Source organism: Drosophila suzukii, chromosome 3, assembly GCF_043229965.1.
Source record: "Drosophila suzukii chromosome 3, CBGP_Dsuzu_IsoJpt1.0, whole genome shotgun sequence".
In the NCBI taxonomy this organism is placed as follows: Eukaryota; Metazoa; Arthropoda; class Insecta; order Diptera; family Drosophilidae; genus Drosophila; species Drosophila suzukii.
Window position 1 is genome coordinate 7833221 of NC_092082.1, and position 21229 is coordinate 7854449.

Here is a 21229-nt window from a genome sequence, read left to right on the forward strand (position 1 = left end):
ATGAAAATGAGTTAAAATAATAAAAATAAAAACAACTTTTCTTGAGAAACCACAACTTAATCATAACTGGAGTTTGGACTATTATTGTGAGTATATGCTGGTATTTATCAGCAGTGACCTTGCAATTATTTAATGTGCGTATGTTTTTCTGGCATTCCCTTTGTAGAGTTTTTTTTTATTTCTTAAAACCAAATACATACAAATGTGTATTTTGACAATTGTAGAGCCAATGGAATAGGTAAACAAAAGTGAATGGCATTACTCGATTCCGAGAATATGTTTATGCTATATTTGAACAACACATCACAGATCCGATCGCTACATATGTTGCTCCCACCTGCGTTTCACTGGATGTGAGAATGGGGCATTGCTCCAGTGACGATTTCTCCAAATTGCTCCCCGTTGTTGTCGTGCATCTGGTGGCAGATGTATATGTATATATTCCACCGATCGTGTTGTTCTACGAGGGAACGCAACGCATCGCATTATAGCAGAGATCGTGGATGCCCCTCCTGCTCCACAGCCCACTCCATGGGATGCTCCATCCAACAACAACCGATTATTGGCCATGGAAAACCACTATACGGCTCGTATTCAGTCTCCGGCTGCGAAAGCGAATGCGGCGGGATCCGTTCGGATCGCATTTTATTTTCGCTTTTTCCCATCGTACATTTACAGTTATTTCTAAAAAACAATAAAATACGGGCAGCGGCGTGGAAAAACGCTACATATACTCCAACGATCCGCATATCCCACCAATCGGCCGTATTCGTGTTTTTCCGCTTTTCCGATTTTTGTTTTGTGTGTGTGGCAAGTTCACCGATTCTGGTCTATATTTTGGAAAACGCATCGGCGCAGCCTCGTAGTTGGAACGAATATTCCGAGGCGATCGGTTCGTGAGATAAAGCTGATCAGATCAGATCCTATAGACACGTACACCCCGAAAAAACAGCAGCAACATGAGCAGCGTCGTAAGCACTTGAGATCCCTCCAGTTCCAAAGGATTACCACTAAGGAATACCTTTTTTTTGTTTATGCCAGGATGAAGATCTTACCCCCGAGCAGATTGCCGTGCTCCAGAAGGCCTTCAACAGCTTCGATCACCAGAAGACTGGCTCCATCCCCACCGAGATGGTTGCCGATATCCTGCGTCTGATGGGTGAGTCCTGGAATATGGGCTTCTTGTATAAGGGTTTACTAATCCTTTTGGGTTTGCAGGTCAGCCCTTCGACAAGAAGATCCTGGAGGAACTGATCGAGGAGGTCGATGAGGACAGTAAGTAAAAATCACTATATACATTAATCTAATGATTTTGATTCATTTAATACAATTTTATAAACACCTTCAAAAATAGAATCAAATTTTGTAGCTGAAAAGTGCACTATTTATGTCAAATAGTCTTCCAATTAAAATAATTAGCTGAAAATAGTCTATTTACAATTCGAGTGGCACACATTTAATTTAATTCGGTTTTAAATAACTATAACAGTGTGAGTTTAAATTGCTATAAACAAAGGTGCTACCTAAATAAAATAAAAAGTGCGAGTAAATACTAAATACAAAAACATCAAGACTATTAATAAATTAATATAAAAAGTCATTTAAAAATTATACTTTTAATGTTCCGAAATAATCTAAAATTTTGTTTGTGATTTAATCGATAAAGTATTTTTATAAATAGCCAATTATGCTCAATTGAACTTGTGCAAATGAAATCGACTGTAACAATGTGCAGAAAAATATCATATTACAGCTAGGAACAAGCAAATAAATATTTAAGTACTTTAAATAAATCAGGGAATCTGCAATAAATTAAATCAGAGCATAGTATTCAGCTACGTATACCTTGATAAAGATTCCGCTTGATATATAGAAAACTATTAGCTTAATTCTAGACTATTTTCTATAATCAAAAAAGCTATACATCTTAAGCTCAGTCTAACTTATCTCTTGCTGATTATTACACCAATTCAAAGATGATTCACTATCGGCTGATGATCATATTTCAGTTCCTCACTGTCATTGATTTATGATCATCGCTGTTTCGGGGCCCCCATCATTAGCCAGTGCCTATCATTCCAGTTAGCTAATTATATGCCACCTATTATTTTTGGCTTTTTTCAGAGTCCGGTCGCCTGGAGTTCGGTGAGTTCGTGCAGCTGGCTGCCAAGTTCATCGTGGAGGAGGATGCGGAGGCCATGCAGAAGGAGCTCCGCGAGGCGTTCCGTCTCTATGACAAGCAGGGCAACGGCTTCATTCCCACCACCTGCCTGAAGGAGATCCTCAAGGAGCTGGACGACCAGCTGACCGAGCAGGAATTGGACATCATGATCGAGGAGATCGATTCCGATGGTTCCGGTACAGTGGATTTCGATGGTGAGTCCATATACCATATTCTAGTGGCTTGCCATCGCATCCACCCACATAGAATATTCAGCATATAGTGATCATAAATTGCGATGATCTTGAGATCGCGCGCGATCGCTCGATTATGACAGCTTGATCACCGCTCCCATGGAGCATATCGGTCGCTATTTTTAGTCGCGACACACAAATTCGATTCCGAACATATTCCACACGCATTTTTCATTCCCCTAGCATTCTCGTATATCTACATTTTTGTTTTCGTGTTTATGGAATATTTATTTATAAATGCATATAGCGGTTGCTCTGGGGCTCTGTGGCATCGGTTTAATGTCTGTCATTTTGTTTAATTTACAGAATTCATGGAGATGATGACCGGCGAGTAAATAAACGCACTGCGTCTGCCACCCACTCAAAACACCCACACAACACCCCCTCCCCCCACGGAAAACCCCCTGGAAACACAAAAAACACACACACTACACACACACCTGTTGGGCACACGTTTGTTTGCTCCTATTTGCACACTTGTTTCACTTTTTATTTGCATTTTCCCCCCGTTTTCCTTTTTTTGTTTCAAGGGAGCAAACAAATCCACGTACTTCAGTTTGACAATGCCAAACACGAGTAGAAATAGAACTTTTGTACTACTTTTTTATACTAAAAGAGCAACGGAATACTGTGTATGCGAAAAAATAAATGTTATGCCATAGCAAAAAAAAAAAACCCAAAACATTTTGTTTTCCTTTGTTTTGGGATTACTTTTTCCCACCAGGCAAACAAAACCATATATTTCACTTTGATAATGCGGGTAAACAGAGGGTACTAGTAGCTGAGTCGTAAATCTTATTCAGTCTCAAAATATGTGTAGGATTTCCTCACGTTTATAGTACACTTCTAGGTTTATTCTCCTTATATGAATGTTATTTATACTACCACTGGTCTTAACAAAAATCAACACTTGACAAGTATTAAATGCCAACGAGCAACGGAACTTAAAATTAATGATCAGACAGGCCATTAGTCACACTTTTCTTTTCGGAGACAAATTTTTATTTATTTTATTTTCTTGTCGTACTAGTATTTCCTTTTGCCACAGATTAACAATACCACTTATTTCGCTTTCTTTGTATGAATGAATGTAATAACTTTTTTTTAAATAAGAAGAACCACTGCTGTATTTTTATAAGCCCATAAACAATGATTTAGCATGGCTGGATTAATATAATAGCCAGTTTGGTTTGCTTTATTCTCGATTTTATTATCCAAAAGCCGCAGAGCCTTATAAATATAAAAATCAATACAAACACTTCGATTATTTTTAGTCTAGACTTTTATTGCCCAACAAAGATTTCCCATACATGGGAACTAAAAATGCAATTTATATTAAGGTTGTAAATTCGTTTATTGACAACATCAAATAAAGTTGTAAGCTCAACCGTTAGCTTTTTAAGGCCTAACTATGATTTGTTTATTTTCCTGTTAATATTTAAACAATATAGAGATTTACAGACAGAATAGCTTAATGACTTTTACCTTATAGCAAGTTTGTATATTTGACTGCATCGTAAAAAATGTAAGCCTAATTTGCTTATAGTTTTCCAAGATTTATAGCCAATATTTAATATAAGTTTCCCAGAAAACAACCTAAATTTTAATACTTTCTAAAGATTAGATCTAATATGTCTTAATCATCGTGTTCAAAGTGACAAGACTAACCTCATGGTTATTATTAAGTGGAGCATACATAGTAATCTGTTTGCTCGACCACTTTTCCCTTATTAAATAAATAAATATTGTGCTCTTTACTGACTTCTTGTAGCTTAGCTTCGATCTCTGAAGAGAGACGCCTCTCTCTCCGTCTTAACCACGGTAACTCTACAGGTCTACAGGTCTACAGGTCTACAAAACGAGCATTGGTGGTATTTCGTACCGCTGAGTTGAGCGCTGGGCGTCGAGCGTCGAAGTCGAACGTCGTACCGCTTCTACGATTCTACAACTCGGGGGCTCTCCCTAACGATACGTGAATTGAACCCCACCGAAAACTGAACTATCCGCGAGTTTTCCGCATTTTGACACAGAGTCTCGTGATTCGCGGTTCGCGATTGATAAAGAAAACAAGGCCTCCATATATAATATATATCCAATATGCCGCAGAGGTAAAGAAAGTGATATTTATATAACTAATAACAGTGGCCAAAATTTGTTTGTTTTGGCTTATGCGGTGTGTGAGTGTGTTTGTGTATGGCCAAGAATCAAGAATAAAGAATGTGAACGTGTTAAAAGCCGCAAAGCCAGAGCCAATGGTCATGTCAATAAAAATTTATGATGGCATAAAGTTTTTGGTAGGCACCTGCCTTTCATCGATACTCTCTTGGCCTTTTCATACTTCTTGACATTGGCTTATCAAATAAATTATAAAACTAAATTGGACCTGATAAAGACGTCCAGTCGGGCTGTTGTAAATTTGTGCGTGTGTGAATTGAGGTGTTTCGAGTATTTGTGTGTTTCTTGAGGCGATTGTCAAGTTCGCTTGATAAGCGCTTTTTTTGTGGTTTTTTTGTAATTTTAGCCATGATTGAAAACAAAAGCCATTGCCACCGGTTTGGATGACACGCGCTGCAGTAATTCTGTGGCCAGGGAAGGGGGTTTTATGAATTTTTAGCTGGCTATACGGGAAAATTCTGCAGTTCAGCGGCAGAAACCAGACGCCGACGTCAGCCGCCTGTGACGTGAGTCACAACAATGGGCCACCAATTAGCACTTGACTTTGAATCAAATCAAGCCGAAATCAGTCGCAAACATGATAACGAACAACACAATTGTCCGATGCGAAGAAGAGGCAAACAAATCGCGTGTAATTCGCGTCTAACCAAGACTAATGGGAGTGTTTCTCTGCTTTTTTTGAAGTTCCACGAACAACTGGTCGTTCCAGCCTCTACATCGCCAGCGAAGCAGCAGCGGGTATCCCCAGCATGTCCTCAATACGGTGCCGGAGACCGCAGTGCTCACCACGCCCCCGCCCACGCGAAAACGTAAGTAACATAGTTTTTCTATTCTTTCGTCATTTGAATTTGGCGCCCAAGCAAGCAGTGCAGAAAACAGTTTACAGTGGCTGTTGAGCTTAGGAAACATTTTTGTGTAATTTGGGATCTTGTATGTAGAAAATCATTTTAGAATTTGGTATATGTAAGTCCTTCTTGTAATTCTTTAACTTTCAGTCACCTTTATTTAGTTTTTGTCTGATTTGTACATATTTAGAGGCTTAACAATAGATACTTAACAGTTGACTGTTACACCTTTGCGCTTACCATAACTGTGTCAAGCAGTATTTTAAGCAGGGTTGCTAGGTTTGTGGAATAAATACTAGATTTATCTGGTTACATTTTTAAAAAAATATATTTCTGTGGAAAGTTTAAGGCAAACTCTGTTTTGGTTTAATCCACCCCTTTTAGGTAGGTACATAATTGTATATCATAATTTAATTACTTAATAAACGTCTTTTTAAACGAAAAAAAAATGCAATAAAATATTTAAACGGCTCATGGCAAACGAAAAATAGACTTAATTACCTATTAAAAGAAAAAATAATGTGTAATAAAATATTTGAATTATTAAAATATAAGAATTAATAAAATAGTAAACATTTTTAAAAATATGTTAAGACCATATACTTGAACACATAACACACACTTAGGTTTTTAGTAAAACTTTAAAACAACTGCCATATTTAGTTTTTCGGGATGATGCATAAGTACAACCTTTTTTTTAAATTACGCGCCCTTCTTGCCAAGTTTAGTATTTAAGTAGTATTTTTAGGGGATTTTGCCTACTTGCAACCCATTGAGCGCTTGGCAACACTGTCCACTAATTAAAACAACAACAACTGAAATAAAAACAAAAATTACAGCGCTCACAATACAAATTGCTGGCGTTGCTGCTGCGGAAAGCGGACACAAGCGCAGATTCTTAGCAGCGCGGAAAAAGCCGAAAAGCGCGATGAAAATGCTCGCGGACACAGAGCGTGAGGAGGCCCTCAACTTGGTGAGTTTTCCGCAGGGTTTTTGCAGATATGCGAATGCGAATCCATGACAACGGCATCGCAGCAACAAAAACAATAACAAGCCTGGCGAAAAACCAAAACCAAAGCGATTAATTTCGACCACTCTGAATATTGACTAATTGATTATCGATTATCGCTGATATGTTCTGTTCTTCTTCCTGCTTTTCCTGCCCACCCACCGCCCACCGCCCCCTCACACTCGGCTTTATTGATTTGTACACGGAACGTGCTTTGTTTGGTGGCGCTATCGCAAAAACACCAACCAACCAACCAACCAACCGACACACATATATAATCTCTGGCTGGCGGAACCCATGAAAAACACAAAATACCAAATACAATATATGGAACGCGAAAATATGCAAAACCCACATCATGCCCGCAGCAAATTGAGTTCGAATGGGTGCTGAGGCAAGAAGTACACGCGATACTGAAGCAACTAAGGACCATTCTGGTGGTGAGTAGGGATGGGTTATGACAAATTCCCTATAACTAACATGCATATCTTAACCCACAGGAATGCGCCCATCGGTTTCCGGTGCCCCTGTACGAGAACGAGGGAAAGAAGACTGAGAAGTTCATACTCACCGTGTCGCCCGATCAGCTGAAGGCCGTGCTAACACTCACGGGCGATGCCATCACACAGGCTGTAAGTCCAGTAACCCCCCAAAAGTGTGATAAGAAAACAACCCCCACTGGATCCCCAAGCTCGACCTCATTTCTGGGGAAATAACTGAGCTTGCAGAGAGATTACAGTTGTGGAATAGATTGTAACTACCTTACTAGTTCCCCAAACTGAGAAATAACAGAGGGCTTACAGTTCTAGAATAGATTGTAAATACCCCGAAAGTAACCCCTTTAGATCCCCAACTAAAACCCTATATGTAAACCAATAACTACGGTTCACAGAGCATACGGTTCAAGAATAGTTTATTACTTCCGCCAAGAGTAACGGGGAAATACCCCTAATAGTTCCCCAACCGGAACCACTGCTTTTCTTCAAAGAAACTAGTAAAAGTCTTGTACATCTAATAGAAAAAATGCCTTTAAAGCTCGTTCCGTAAAGATGATTCAGTCGTTAGTATATGGAAACTCCCCCAAGAGCAATAGGAATCACCCCCAGCTGTGCCATTAAACAAATCACATATTAGTGTGAAAGAACTTAACTAGATGAAATTAATGCTTGGAATGTTTGATTGACAGAGATGATTCAGTCTTAACATCAGTTAAGATGGGTAATCCCCTACTCACCCTTATTAAAAGAAGATAGCTAGAAAAATTGTATAAAAAGAAAAGCATCAGAGTTACAATCCTAATAATTTCCCTATGAAATTGTTTAAATTATTTTGTCATTCTATTTTAACTAATTTATTTCTTAGCGTCTTATGTTACAAAGTTTTAAAAAAAAATTGCTTCAATTCAATTAATAACATTCTTTTTCTAAGCAAGCTTTCATCCCTTCGTCCTATTACGTCATTTTGTTTTTAGTACATGAAAAGTTTTAGTAATCATTTAGCAATATATTTATTTTCCTTATCTGGTAATAAAATGACATATGTGTATATTTCCTATTAATCTAATAACTTAGCCAGCCACAACAAGTGATACCTCTCCCATCTGTGCCATAAAATCACCTACCTAATACAGAACTCCCTTCCGCAGGACATTAGCTTTAAGCTGTGCAAGGCCCCGAGCCAAACGCAACGTACCTCCATCACACATGACTCGCCCTGGAAGCTGCAGCAGGTCCAGGATGCGGCCAATCATCTGCAGACCGCCATCAATCACATAGACGATGTCGACGACTCTTATCACTTCAAGTGAGTCACGTTTTGTTTTGCATGAGATTTGCGACTGGAGGTTGTATTTATACACCATGTTTTTTTAGAACCTCCGACGAAGTGCTGCATGTGATAGGCAACATTCTGGATGCCCTCCAGCGCGGAAGAAACAGTCTGCTGGTGCCCAAGAAGAAGCCCATTGACGAGCTGATCAAGGGGCGCAACATGAAGTCGCTGGTGCCCAATCTGCCCGAGGATTTGGCCGTGAGCTTCTACCTGCAGAGCCACAAGCTGATCATTGCCGTCTATCAGCTGCTGAACAACCAGGGCACCATGCGCTTCGATTCCCGCCAGGCGGAGGCCTCCGTCCAGTGGCTAAACGATGTGCTACTGCTGCTGATGAATGGCCAGAAACTGTGCCAGCAATTAAAAGACAAGGTGAGTCGCAGGTGAAGCACCGGAAGTGGGCAAAAGAACGGTCGGTTTGTATGGCTGCACACAAGCCTACAAAGTTGTAGAAACGGAAAGAGGGGCAGTCACGTATAGTAGACAAATATAGAAGTAGTATTAACTAATTATCATTCTTTCATGGCAATAATTAGTATAATATGAAAGTGTTCTGAAGAATGTTGATTTCATCATCCGACTGTCTGTCTATGCTCAAGTTTTGTTTGAAAAATATGAGTATTATATCATGTACGCCCCCCAAGAATGAAATCTTGTTCTCAGCGGGTGAGAAGTATACACAGAAAAAGTCAATTATTTCCTAGCGAAACAACAAATGTATCTTTTGCCTACACAGAAGAAAAACATGTTTTGATATCTACAAAAGACTGGTATAGACTAAAAAAACAATAAAATTTTAAAATCTTATATTTATTATCCTATTATTTCCGGAATCATTCCGCTTTATTCTTAGCTGTATAATAATAGAATAGAATAGAACGAGTCAATAATTTTTTATTTATGATATATCATTGCTTTTCGCTTGGTATATCTTAGGAAAATGTAATAAGAAAGATATTCTGACAGCTGGCTCTTGAGAAGATCAAAGTTTGCCTATAATTTATAGGTCAGAATATCTAGAAAGCATTCAGCAATTACTATCCGCCCACAAAATCACTTCTACTTGAAACACACCCACCCAAGTGACGTCTATTTTTGGAATTAGCCGGCACTGATAAGGCGTCTGGTCTTGAAATGATATCACAGCGATTCGCACCGCCGAAGCACATGTGCCGAGAGCCACAGATGCTGTCCCATTTTCCGCACCCACAAGATGCTGCCAAGTTTTATTTGGTTGCTGGCCAACTGCCAGGGCCACGCTGCAGTTCTTGACTGTGACGCAAGTCGGCAATTAAAGTGGCCAATATGGGGATTGGCACAACTATGGGAAATATGGGGGATTGGGATGGGCCCTCGAATGAATAGTGGGTGTATTTTTAATTCAATATTTCCACTCTTCCGCAGATATCTGTGTTTTCGGTGTACAAAGATTTCACAGTTGGCTCGCGTTCGCCCTCAGCGCTTTCCTATTGAGACGGCGACGGGAAGTGGAACCAAAATGGGAATCGGAATCGGGAGCGGATACCTTGATGGATGGCAACTGTGGAACGGCGACAGAAACAATAACAACAATAATAGCTAATAAAGAACCGTACTTGTAATAGCGAAGTAAATAATGTTAGTTGAAATGTTGCTACTGGAAAACGGCACACCCATAATACCCATGCAAACTATACGATACACTATACAATACTATACCATACCACACTATACTGATACATACAGTACAGAGAGTTATCTATACATACATACATACAACTAGTTTAATGTACACAATCAACATTCATGTTAAATTACGATTACGTAGAACCTGAGTTCATCGCTTCACGTCACTCCAATTATGCATCAAAATGCAACTAAATAGCATTAGGCTGAGAATTGAAAACGGAAAATGTTTGTGAAAACCAATTGTGTTTTGTATGTGTAACTAAATGAAATTGCTAGATAATTATAGTTTACTCGTACGTGTAATTTAATGTAATATATTATGTCCTATTATTTATGTTTGCGAAGATGCAATGTAATCCACCAAGCAGTCGGCAGAGTCAATCGGTACTTACAACTTACAACTTATATACACCCCAATAGGCCTCCATAAACCTAAGTACATACACACGGAAGGGGGCGCCTACATCGGCATTTACATGATATTGTTGTAATAAACCAAACCGAAATGTGAACAGAATTTTTAATTGTACTAAACACCGTTTTGTATTCGTAATTGTATATCCGTAATTGTATTCCCCGTACTCGTTAATGGTTAATGGTTAAGCGCGCCTAATCCTAATCTAATCCAAAGTCATTTGTATCAACGGCCTTTACTTCTCGTTTACTTTATACATCTACCAGAGAGTTTATAAAGATATATAAGAAAGTTATTGAATGAGATGCAACGAAAACAATTACCACTGTACTTATTGAATATTGCAATTGCCTAAGCACCCCCAAAAATGCATGGGAAAAGAAGACAACTATTTATATAATCACTAAGCGTACTTACTGTCCACATTCATTTAATTGTTGTTGAATAAAAATTACCTTTTACCAAAATGCCGTGTACTTCGAAAAGCTTTCGATTTCTGGCGCCAAAAGCACGATTGCTGCGATCGATAGCAGCGATGTCGATAGCCCGGCGGTTTGGCAACGCTCGCTTCGGTCTTATCCAGTTTTGTTTATGGCCAACAAGAGACAGTTTCAAGTCAGCAGGCAAGCCCAAAGGTTTGCCCACCAAATAGAGCTCCCTTCATCTGGTAAGCGGGGTTTTCTCCCCAATTATAGTTAGATTTTCGGTCTTCTAGGTGGACAAGTGCTATTACGTTAAGTGCCCAAAATGGCCAGGCAAAAATGCCAAATTTGAGTGTTGACTTGACGTGCATGTCGAAATAGACACGGAAACCAGTTCGCGGTAATTGTTATGATGCTGTGTTGTAATCTAAAGTCAGCCCTGCGTCAACATTAGCACATTTAGGCATGTTTCTGGTGTTGCTGCTGAGATGTTGCTGCTGCAGATGTTGCTGTTGCAGATGTTGCTGCTGTTACCATTTGTGTTTTGTTTTTTTTTTTAAGTTTGCTCAACGGCCTTAGTCGCTGGACTGCGTCTATTAAAATCATACAAAAGTTGACCGTGGCCAAGTAACACACTAAGGGGAAGTAGAAATCGAAAGCCATGGAGCCAAAGTGTCAATGGACTTTCGGATGTATCTTGATTTTAATCAGCATATGAGTTTTCTTTAACTTTTCCCTTTTTCTAAAACAAGTTAATTGCCAATCTCTGACCTTTTCGGCAAACTTTTTAGGCAGCTTGCAAAACTCTTCTGTTTCCCCATATTTTGGTTTGCTTAATTAGCAAGTTACCAGTCAATTTTGGCAATCTAAAAATATGAATGCAATTATTACCATAATAAATAAGGTCATGTTTAAAAAGAAGGTAAAAAAAATTGATTTGTGATTATAACTTGATCTCAAGTAGTAATTTTTTGATAACAAATTTAATATTAGGAATATTTTTTGGGGTTCGATTTTTGATTTTAAAGTTAAACTTTTGATAACAAATTGTATGTTAGGCTTATATGTTTTTTTTAAAACAAAGTTAATACTTAAAAATGTTTGATTATGATCAATGCAATTCTTTTCCTTAAAAGTTTTGGTATAAATATCTTCTAACAGACTATATATAAAATCTTGGTAAATATTTCCAGTAATCTAAATAATGTAGATTTCACAAATCATGAAGATATATAATTTCAGTAATCAGGAAAACTTTGATTACACCAACCATGAGTTATAAGTGCACACATATGTATATTAGCCATTTTTATAAGCGGGGCCAGGCCTTCACGTAAGCCGAGCATTTTGAAAACGCGCCGAGTCACTCGGAAACCTGCTCCGCTGACCCCCGAAGAAGGTCGCCGGCTGATGATGAGCCAGTTTATGTGTGATATCAAAGTGGCCGGGTTTATGGGGCTGCCGACCATAAAAGCCACTCTCACGGAAACTCCACTTAACTACTCGAGCCAGTTTTAAACTAACCTGCAGTCCGTCTCGTTGCAGTTAAACCAAAAGGCAGTGCACTTTGAACCCCGGACACAATGAGCAACAAAGGCGGAGAAGTGCTGCTCGTAACCGGCGGCAGTGGATTTCTGGGTCAGCACCTCATCAAGCAGTTGCTGGAGCGGAAGGAGGAGCTGGGTATCAAAGAGATCCGCTCGCTGGACATAGTGCCCTACAAGAACAACATAGGGCATGAGGAGACGCCCCTGCTGCGCACCTTTGTGGCCGATATCTCAGGCGATCGGGAGGCACTCAATCCCATTTTCAATGGGGTGGACGGGGTTTTCCACTGTGCCGCTTCGGTGAAAATCGAGTTTCCCCCCAACTACGACGAACTGGAACGCGTGAACATAAACGGTGAGTGAGCAGACAAAGTACCCCATAAGAAAGGTAATTCGAGGTAAAATTTCTTTGATTATGATGGGCCTCAAACCACTTTGATATGATCCCAAGTAGGTGAACAACTAAAATTAGATCAGTGAACCACTAAACCTTTTTTCAAACTCATCATGACACACAATATTTTATTTTTGTCCAATTTTAGGAACCCTGGCCGTAGTAGATCTGTGCATTCAGAACAATGTTAAGCGATTGGTCTATACTAGCTGTACATCCGTTTGTTTTGTGCCCTTTAAGGGACGTAGTACCTTCTCTGCGGTAATTAACTCCACGGAATCCAAGACAGATACTCCCACACTCGACAGTTCCAGTCTGTGGGAGCAGGATAACCAGTTCCTGATACCAGGATACGCCTCCAGCAAGCTGAGGGCGGAGAACATAGTGCTCAACTCAAATGGGGCTCCTCTACAGAACCAGCATGGTGAGTTCGATCAAATAGATACGGAAATACTTAGAAGAAACATAACCCATTAAGTATATTTTAAAGTAAACCAGATAAAATAGTTATTCCCAAGTTTAAATAGTAAACAAAGTTTCAAGGAAATATACAATTTTATTGAGTAGTTTAAAGCCATAGTCTCACATAGTAATTAGCTTGATTAAAGATTTTTTAACACGTTAGCTAGTTTTAAAATATTTTTTTAAAAGATGCAATCATTAAATATATTATATATTTCCATTTCTTATAGAGTACCTGGCCACCAGCGCTATTCGAGCTCCATTGACATATGGCGAGTGTGATTCGCACTTTATTACGGAGGTCTTTGAGTACCTTTCCACCCGAGGATGGGTATTCCCGAGGATCGCGGGCGTAGGAGGCAAACAGCAGTTAGTATACGCTGGCAATGTGGCCTGGGGACATATCTGTGCCTACAAGGCCCTGAAAGTATCCGATAAGGCGGTGAACGGACTTCCCGTCTTCGTCACCGATGACACGGGCATCAACGATGTCTCGCGATTTGTCCAGAAGATGGCGGTGCTGGGCGAGCGTTTCAAGGTGAAGACCAGCTGGTGGTACATTCCCCACTTCCTGTTCTTCTTCCTGGCCTTTCTGCTGGAGGTGGTGGTTCGGGTGGCATATCCCTATACCAAGTACCGCCTGCGTTACTCCCTTCGTGCCCTCGCCTCCTATACCTCCTCAATGTTGATGTACAATCGGCTAAGGGCCTCCATCCACATGGATTACATGCCCCTGTTCGATCCGGATGCGAGTGCCGAGCGAAGTGCCAAGTGGTATGCCAAATGGTGGGATGAACGGCAGCAGGCCAAGAAGCTCAAGAAGTCCAGCTGAGTGGCGCTAATCCCGCATTACGATAGTGTACTACCCGATATCCTGAGTGGATTTGTGGTCACTGCCCCGCTTGATGTCCTGTAAATATCCTGTTAAATAAAATGGTTGTTGTTTGTTTTATAAATCCGTGTTTTAGTTTTGCAAAAGAAAAGGAATCGAAAAAGTTAGGAAAATAAAGAACCTCTGAGCTGTAGCTTACATTATGGAACAACTACTGGGATAAGAGGTTTCTGTTTAATTAAAATTAAATAATATTAGATATTTGACCAAAAACAGACGGCATTATTTTTTTACCTTACCTTTAGATCGTTAAGAATCCATTTAAAATACCCCCTCGACAACCCAGTAAAAAACACTTGGACAGCTTATGTTTTTGAACAATGTTCATATTGGTTTATTTATCATTATGAATTAATTTATTTATTTCTCAGTTATTTCATTATAATTTTTATTTTATATATATATATATATTTGTTTGTCTTGGTTTTCTGTTCTTCTTGTTTTTTTTTTGTTGCTCTAGAGCGTTTCTTGCCGTTTGTTTTTTAAACTTATGTACCATTAGCTTAACTTATTATGCCATTATTTAATTTCATTTTTGTTTAAAATCATGTTTTAGTTTTCTGTTCTTTTGTTTTTTTCATTTTTTTTTCGTTTAATATGCGGTTGCTGATCTCTGTTGTTGCTGCTGATTCTGCCGATTGCACTGCCGATCTTAACCTGATCGAGGGGACAATGGATAATAGTCCCCAAGAACCTCATCTATATCCTCCCTGTACGTGGCACATTGTGAACAAAGTGATTTTTAATTTGCTGCTAAAGTTGTTCGCATTTTTTGTTGCATATACATATTGCGGGTTGAATGTGTGAGTGGGGGTGTTCAATGTGTATGTGTGTGGGTGTGGGTAAGGTGTGTATGGGTGTTTGTTAAAAACTTATGTAATTTTGTGTGTATGTTGAAAGCAACAATTTGCCTTTTGTCGTCTGTTAATAAATGTTGCACTTGCTGTTGTTGTTTTTAAGGATGTTCATGGTATTGTTGTTGGTGGCCGCATAGTTATGTTCTTTTCGGTTCGAGGGTCCTTATACATAATTGAATTTCTTTTGCCACCAATATGCGTGCCTGTCTGTCTGTTTGCTCATCGAATGCTTAACATTATTGAATTTAACTATATGTTATTTGTTGTTCTTGGTTATATAACTATGTATATATATGTATATATATCATTTTGGGTTTTATTCTCATATATGTGTATACGGGCATATTTGCTGTTCTCAGAAAGGTTCGTCGGCCTTCGTATTCTTTTTTGGGTCTGTCCTCCCTTTAATATATATCTTTTTGTATATATTCTGGGATTTTGTTGTCTTTTGTTTTATGCGTTTTCTCGTAGTAAATATACAAATTCGTTACCGGATTTCTTTATAGAAATGAAAAACTGTTTATTAAATTCTCGTTATGCTTCTATTTATGTGTATGTGTCTCCCGCCGTCTGGCTGTTAATTATTATGTTCTTTTACCTTGTATAGTTTGCTGTAAGTGTAGTACTGTACCAGTTTATGTTATGTTTATGCTTATGTACACACATTGGCAATCTCGCATCCCCATTTTCGCATCCAACATTCATCATCAACCCATCCCCAATGTGTCCGATTTCAAATCACCCGAACCCATCGCAACCACTCCATTCCATCTGGATTCATTTGTGTTAAAGTATTCGCACTGAAAGTTGCCAAAGCTCTCGGCTCGGTGACTTCGTAGACAGTATGTATGTTTAATTGATTCTCGTCCTGCGCTCCTTAATTACTTTACTTACATAGTTAGAATACTTACAAACTGGACGCCCTGCTATGGCGCATTTTATAAATGTATCTTCATCTTCATCTTCATTTTCATTTTCATCGTCTTGTTGTCTGTCTTGTAGTTGCATATTCATCTGCCGCCTGGTTTTGTCTCTAAAGATTCCTTTGACTTTTATGTGTATAAAGTATTAAAATGATTTCATCTTGCTTGGTTACGCATTTCTTGTAAATACAATTTTAACGCCACTCACGCCGTTCGTCTTGCCTCAATTATGTATTATTTGTTTTTGGTTTTCCTCATTTTCTTGTATATATTAATATATAATTTTCCATATAGTATAGTGTAAAATATATAAGAGATATTGTCAATATAGTAAAGGTGTTTTGTCAGCAGGAGTTCTGCCACTTCCGACTGACACATTCCTGGGGGGAATTTCTTACTTATAGCAAAAATAGTCAAGTGATCGTTCGTATGAAGGTTCTTTTGTATGTGATCTCCATCGTATATATGCGTGTGCCAGTGTCTGTGTCTGTGGCTGAGTGTGTATTGGTGTGTGTGTGTGTGAGTGTGTGTGGTTTATGTGAGTGCCGTGAGGTGTATGTACACATGTCTATAAAAAAGAACCGAGGATAGAAATGTCTCGTGTGAGTTAAAGGATTGCTATCGTATAAAAGCACGTCAAAGTGTAGAAGGCCCACAAGTCGTAAGTCCTGCCAGGCGCCCTTTTGCGCCGCTCTCTGCGCTTCTCAAAAAGGCCAGCTGGTCGGCTTGTCTTACTCATCTGTGTGGTTATTGTTGTTCTTGGTTTTGGTAAACAGAAAGTTTCTTCGTTCGTTAGCGCTAGATATTAGTTAAATTGTATTTCATTATCGTAATCGTTATCGTAATTGTAATCGTATTTGTTGATGTTGTTGCTATACTCATACACATAATAAGAACTGATATGTTTGTAAGTCAATAATAAGAGAAAAACGGAAAGCAATTCGTATATGTAACTACGTAACTCCGCCTACACCCAATCCTCATCATCATCATCGTCGTCTTCTGGTGTTTCGCCAATTTAAAACTATTTTACATTACACTTTATGTCTTTTCGTTTATATATTTAACTTTTGGCTTCCTACCCGGCTTCGACCACCAATTGACTTTTTGACCGAAAGTTGCGTATAGCTTAAAGTATGGGGTACATTATTTTTAAAAAATCGTTACGGCATACTTTTTATACACTCACTTCTCCGTTCTCGATATAAAAAAGAGAGCCCACCTGTCGAATTCTATAAATTGTTCTCCTTGTTCGTGTTATTCATATTTTGTTCAATTTAAAGCTTTTGCGCCTGCGCCGTCAAGCTCTCGCGATCTCATCCTGTATTCCCTTCGCTCTGACGGCGCATCAGTAAAAAAATAATGAAAAATGTTTGTTTTTTGTTATGTCTTTGTTTGTTCGCTTTTTTTTTTGGTTTTTAAAAAATGTTTTTTTTTGTAGCTTGTTGTTGTCTTTATGTCTCTGTGCCTGGTTGGTGTTGGAAATTCTCTAATTGACTGAAATTGATTTTGTTTACAAGGACGCATTGCTTGTTGTTACGGTATTCTTTAGGCTGAAGTTGATCCGGTATACCAATAGTTATATGTCTCTGATCGGCTATAGCTTCCGCAGAAGGTTCTTATAGAATACATAGAGCACTACAAAACACAAACAGAAAGCCTAGAGTCGATCGTTAGCGGGGAAATGCTGGGGAAACTTCTAGGAAAGACTCAACATTACACCTAAAGCTGCATCGACTTACAACGTACTATAAACGTAACGTGGGACCTGGGATCCCGAGACTATCTGGGGTACCCCCATCCCTCGTCCACCTACACCACAAATAATACGAGTCCAAACGATTGCCGGCCCACTGATCGTGGATCGGGGCTCTAGTTAAAGAAGTGTAGCAACACAGGCTTAGCTGCCTGCGAAATGATTTCTCCAGACTCAAGCTAATCGCTTTCTTTAATATATATATATATCTGGTATGCATGTATATATTTACGTGTAGGTGTATATATCTTTATGTATATTTATATATTGGTGTATATTTTATGTATTCCTTTTGTGGTTTTTTTTTCAATTTTATTCTGCCTCCGCCACGCTGGTTGTTGTTTTGAATTATTGCTTTTAGAACATGTCTTAAAAATATATTTATTTATATATTTATATATGCCTTAGAAGTAGGTTTAATATATATATATATATATATTATGCAAATATAACATGTTTGCCGTTGCTGCCCTTCGCTAGCTTTCCCGTTTAAAAATATCCGCCCCGCGGGGCAGAAGCTGCATCTGGAATTCTCCCCAATGACCTGTGACCTTCTAAAGTAATCCACTCCCGGCAAAGGTCCTCTTCCAAACTCCCATGGTCTGATCTTTGTCTATCTAAAATTGAAGATTTCTGTCTTTTCGCTTCCTTAATTTGTTACCTTCTGTTTTCTTTTGTTTTTTGATTATTTATAAGTGTGATGCACATGGCAAAGTCGCAAGACGCGATCTTTGGAAAATCTGAAATGATCGGTGTGTGTGTGTGGGGGGCTCAACACTTTAGGGTTTAAATGTACTTTATGTTACACTGCAACTATTTCTTGTCCGTCTTTAAACATCGTATATGGTATTTGTCCGGCTCTTTTGGTTTCGGTTCCCGCGATTTCCCTCTACTTTATAGGTAATGTGTAAGTTTGTTGGTCCGAGACTCGACAAAAGTCCTGGAGAGCGTTGGTTTGACAATTTGGCAAAAAAGTTATGAAAGGAACATTTTCACTGTTTCGGCATTTGCTTTGTTTTTCCACTGGCTTTTCCTGTCTCTGTCTCTGCTTTTGTTTTTGTTTAAGTTTTATTTTTTGTATCTGGTTTTTACGTCGCCTAATGCAAAAAATCTCAGACAGAGAAAAAGCGCAACGTATTGTTGTTCTGTCAATTATAGAATATTTCCCTCTCTCTGCTATTATTTTTTTTGGGTTTTTGTGTTGCTTGCAATTTTCCCCCACTTGCTGTGTGTAACAAATGTCGTTTACTTATCTAGCTGATAGGTTTTGTTTGGTTTTGCTTTTCCAATAATTTAATACTCCATATAGTTGTATATAAATATATTTTTCTATTACGCCCCCGATTGCATCGTCGTCGTTATCGTCATAATCCTCAAATATGCCTAGTACATCCATCGTCCGGGCGATTTGCCGGACGGAGCGACTAGAAAAAAATTAATTGCACATTGCGTGGCCTGCATTTCAACTCGACATCATGATTTCCATAACCATATTCGCATTTCCAATTTTCCACTACCATTTTTATGTGGCTCATCGCTCATCGCTCATCTGTGATCCTTTTTACACGCTTGTTTACAGATATATTTAGTTAAGTGTTCAAACATTTGCGATTTTGCGCGTTTGTTTTATAAATATTTTATTTACTTAATCGTACTATATGTTGTATGTATAATAGTTCATTGTTATATTTGCATATGCTCTTACCAACTAATTTGTTTAAGTGTTTCTTTTTGATTTATCCGTAAGATCTGTGTCCTGTCTGTGTGTGTGTGTGTGTCTGTGAGTGTTTGTATATGTGTGTGTGTGCTGTGTTGTATCTGAAAAATGGTGTGTTTCTTACATATTTAGGGAGTTGCTTTCTGCAGTTTTCATTGTTTTGGATTCTCCATTGTTTTTAGCAAATAAATTGATTTATGCCTCGAGCTACGGAAATTCACTCTCTCACTTCGCTTTCATTGTCATATTTAATGCTTTAACATATTTGTCTAACTATCCACTGTTTAATTAGCATTATTTACCATTTTGCTTTCAATGTGAACACAAAAGTTATAGGTTTTCTTCTTTTTTTGCCTCTAAGTTCCCCTGATTCGATTGAAATAATGAGAAAGAGAACCTCAACATAGTTAATAACAAATTGCCTTCGACTTTTGCTCACATTCGCTTTTGTTTCTTTGTTGTTTACTTTGGCCAATAAAGGATTTGTTGTACTTTAAAATAAATTCATAAATATAATTGTAAGCACAATTTTGATTTGATTCACCCCCAACCCAGTCGAGAAATGAAAACTAAGCCCAACCGATACCGATTAACGTTTTCAAGCTCCTCTGCACGCCAGTGTTGCTAAATCGATAATTATCGTTGAAAGTACAATAACTTGTGGTTGGATTTCGCGTTTTGATTCAAGTAATTCCCTTTGTATATATTGCAGTTTAATTTACGTGTATAAGAGTGTATATTCTTGTATATATATGTATACATATATATATATATATATATCGATTTTAACTTTAAAAGTTACAACTTAGATACGTTAAGAATAGCAATAATAATGGTAATAATAATTTGCCTTTAATAATACGCAATTAAATAATAACATTTTCGCTATTATTGCAACATTTTTGCTTTATCTGATTTGTTTTTTTTGTTTTCAACTCTATCGTTTTATTAGTAACCCCCTTGATTTTTTTGTGATTTCCTTTTTTGTGTTTTTTTCATTTTTTGCCTTCGTTTGTTGGTTTCTCATTACTTAAAAGTGGTTACGCCCCTTTTGGCCTGGTTGTCATCCGTGGGCGGTGGGCGGTGAGTGGGCGTGAGGCCTCTGGATTTTTTGCTGTGTGAGCAGGGCCACGCCCACCGGGCCACAGCCGCCCACCGCGATGGCACTCCACTCCAGTTGGACGCGCAGTTTCCGTTTAATTTGCATTTTAAACGATTTTTGCTGCACACGTTGCATCTTTCGGGGCCGAGCGTTGTTCTTGCCGCTGTTGTTGTAGTGGTTGTTAAATTAAAATTAATTTTTTTGTTTGTGTTCGCTCGTAGTTCGTCCTCATCGTTTTTTTTTTCCACATTTTTACTTTTTTCATATTCATTTTTTTTCTTTTTTTTGCCATGCGTTAATATGTACGTATTTGTAATATACGTTAATTAATTAATTATAATATGTGTGTGTTTGGTTTATTGTTTGTTGCTCTTGCAGTTGTCTCGGTTTTTCTTGCTTAACGGATTTCATTTTTGCCATTTGTGGGGAATACACAAATATGTAATATGTACTTTATTTGATTTATATTTTTATATATATGCAGGTATATATAATTTTAAATTATTTTTTCTTCTTTTTTTTTGCGCTCTGTGGTTGCAGCACTGCAGTTTGTAAGTGTGTGTGTGACTGTGTGTGAGTGTGTGTGTCTGTCATTTGTTGCTAAAGTTGCTGTTGCATTTGTTGCTCCTGTTGCTGTTGTTTTTGTTGTTGTTAATAATGCTGTTGTTGCTGCTGCTGCCTTTTGTTGCTGTTGTTGTTGTTCTCATTGCGGTTGTCGGCGCCACCTTTTAATGGTATCCATTTGTAAATGCCGCAGGAATTAGTGGTCCCTGTAAATAAACGTTTCGTGGAGAACAAAA

At 38.4% G+C, this 21229-nt stretch overlaps 4 protein-coding genes across 6 annotated transcripts in view; 3 read left to right on the forward strand and 1 right to left on the reverse strand.

Moving 5' to 3' along the window:
- The first annotated feature begins 811 nt into the window (after positions 1-811).
- Positions 812-3097, forward strand: TpnC73F (Troponin C at 73F). The gene is made up of 5 exons (XM_017077853.4): positions 812-971; positions 1042-1159; positions 1219-1275; positions 2125-2376; positions 2722-3097. The coding sequence occupies exons 1-5, from the start codon at positions 960-962 to the stop codon at positions 2748-2750; spliced, it is 468 nt and encodes a 155-aa protein (XP_016933342.1). The 5' UTR covers positions 812-959; the 3' UTR covers positions 2751-3097.
- Positions 3098-4326: 1229 nt separating this feature from the next.
- Positions 4327-10824, forward strand: rogdi (rogdi atypical leucine zipper). Its single transcript, XM_017079392.4, has 8 exons — positions 4327-4523; positions 5275-5399; positions 6275-6408; positions 6813-6884; positions 6945-7076; positions 8090-8247; positions 8316-8646; positions 9679-10824. The coding sequence occupies exons 1-8, from the start codon at positions 4513-4515 to the stop codon at positions 9745-9747; spliced, it is 1032 nt and encodes a 343-aa protein (XP_016934881.1). The 5' UTR covers positions 4327-4512; the 3' UTR covers positions 9748-10824.
- An 84-nt stretch (positions 10825-10908) lies between these two features.
- On the forward strand, positions 10909-14138 carry LOC108012633 (3 beta-hydroxysteroid dehydrogenase/Delta 5-->4-isomerase). Its single transcript, XM_017078056.4, has 4 exons — positions 10909-11024; positions 12325-12681; positions 12869-13144; positions 13413-14138. The coding sequence occupies exons 2-4, from the start codon at positions 12363-12365 to the stop codon at positions 14012-14014; spliced, it is 1197 nt and encodes a 398-aa protein (XP_016933545.3). The 5' UTR covers positions 10909-11024; positions 12325-12362; the 3' UTR covers positions 14015-14138.
- Positions 14139-15311: 1173 nt separating this feature from the next.
- Rbp6 (RNA-binding protein 6) overlaps positions 15312-21229 on the reverse strand; it is a 190112-nt gene continuing 184194 nt past the window's right edge. For all 3 annotated transcript variants that reach the window (XR_010654125.2, XM_036814973.3, XM_036814976.3), the window contains one exon: positions 15312-21199. Coding sequence is in view for 2 of the 3 variants with exons in the window: in XM_036814973.3 (XP_036670868.1) it covers positions 21158-21199 (42 nt within the window). In the remaining variant the exon portion in view is untranslated. The remainder of the gene's footprint in view (positions 21200-21229) is intronic.

Bases quoted from the DNA above. Each gene is read 5' to 3' on its own strand.
- rogdi (XM_017079392.4), top strand. The intron at 6,409-6,812 runs GTGAGTTTTCCG...TCATGCCCGCAG, and splicing joins GTGAGGAGGCCCTCAACTTG to CAAATTGAGTTCGAATGGGT. The intron at 8,248-8,315 runs GTGAGTCACGTT...ATGTTTTTTTAG, and splicing joins GACGACTCTTATCACTTCAA to AACCTCCGACGAAGTGCTGC.
- LOC108012633 (XM_017078056.4), top strand. From the start codon at position 12,363: ATGAGCAACAAAGGCGGAGAAGTGCTGCTCGTAACCGGCGGCAGTGGA. The intron at 12,682-12,868 runs GTGAGTGAGCAG...GTCCAATTTTAG, and splicing joins GGAACGCGTGAACATAAACG to GAACCCTGGCCGTAGTAGAT. The intron at 13,145-13,412 runs GTGAGTTCGATC...CATTTCTTATAG, and splicing joins TCCTCTACAGAACCAGCATG to AGTACCTGGCCACCAGCGCT.
- TpnC73F (XM_017077853.4), top strand. The intron at 1,160-1,218 runs GTGAGTCCTGGA...TTGGGTTTGCAG, and splicing joins CGATATCCTGCGTCTGATGG to GTCAGCCCTTCGACAAGAAG. The intron at 2,377-2,721 runs GTGAGTCCATAT...TTTAATTTACAG, and splicing joins CGGTACAGTGGATTTCGATG to AATTCATGGAGATGATGACC.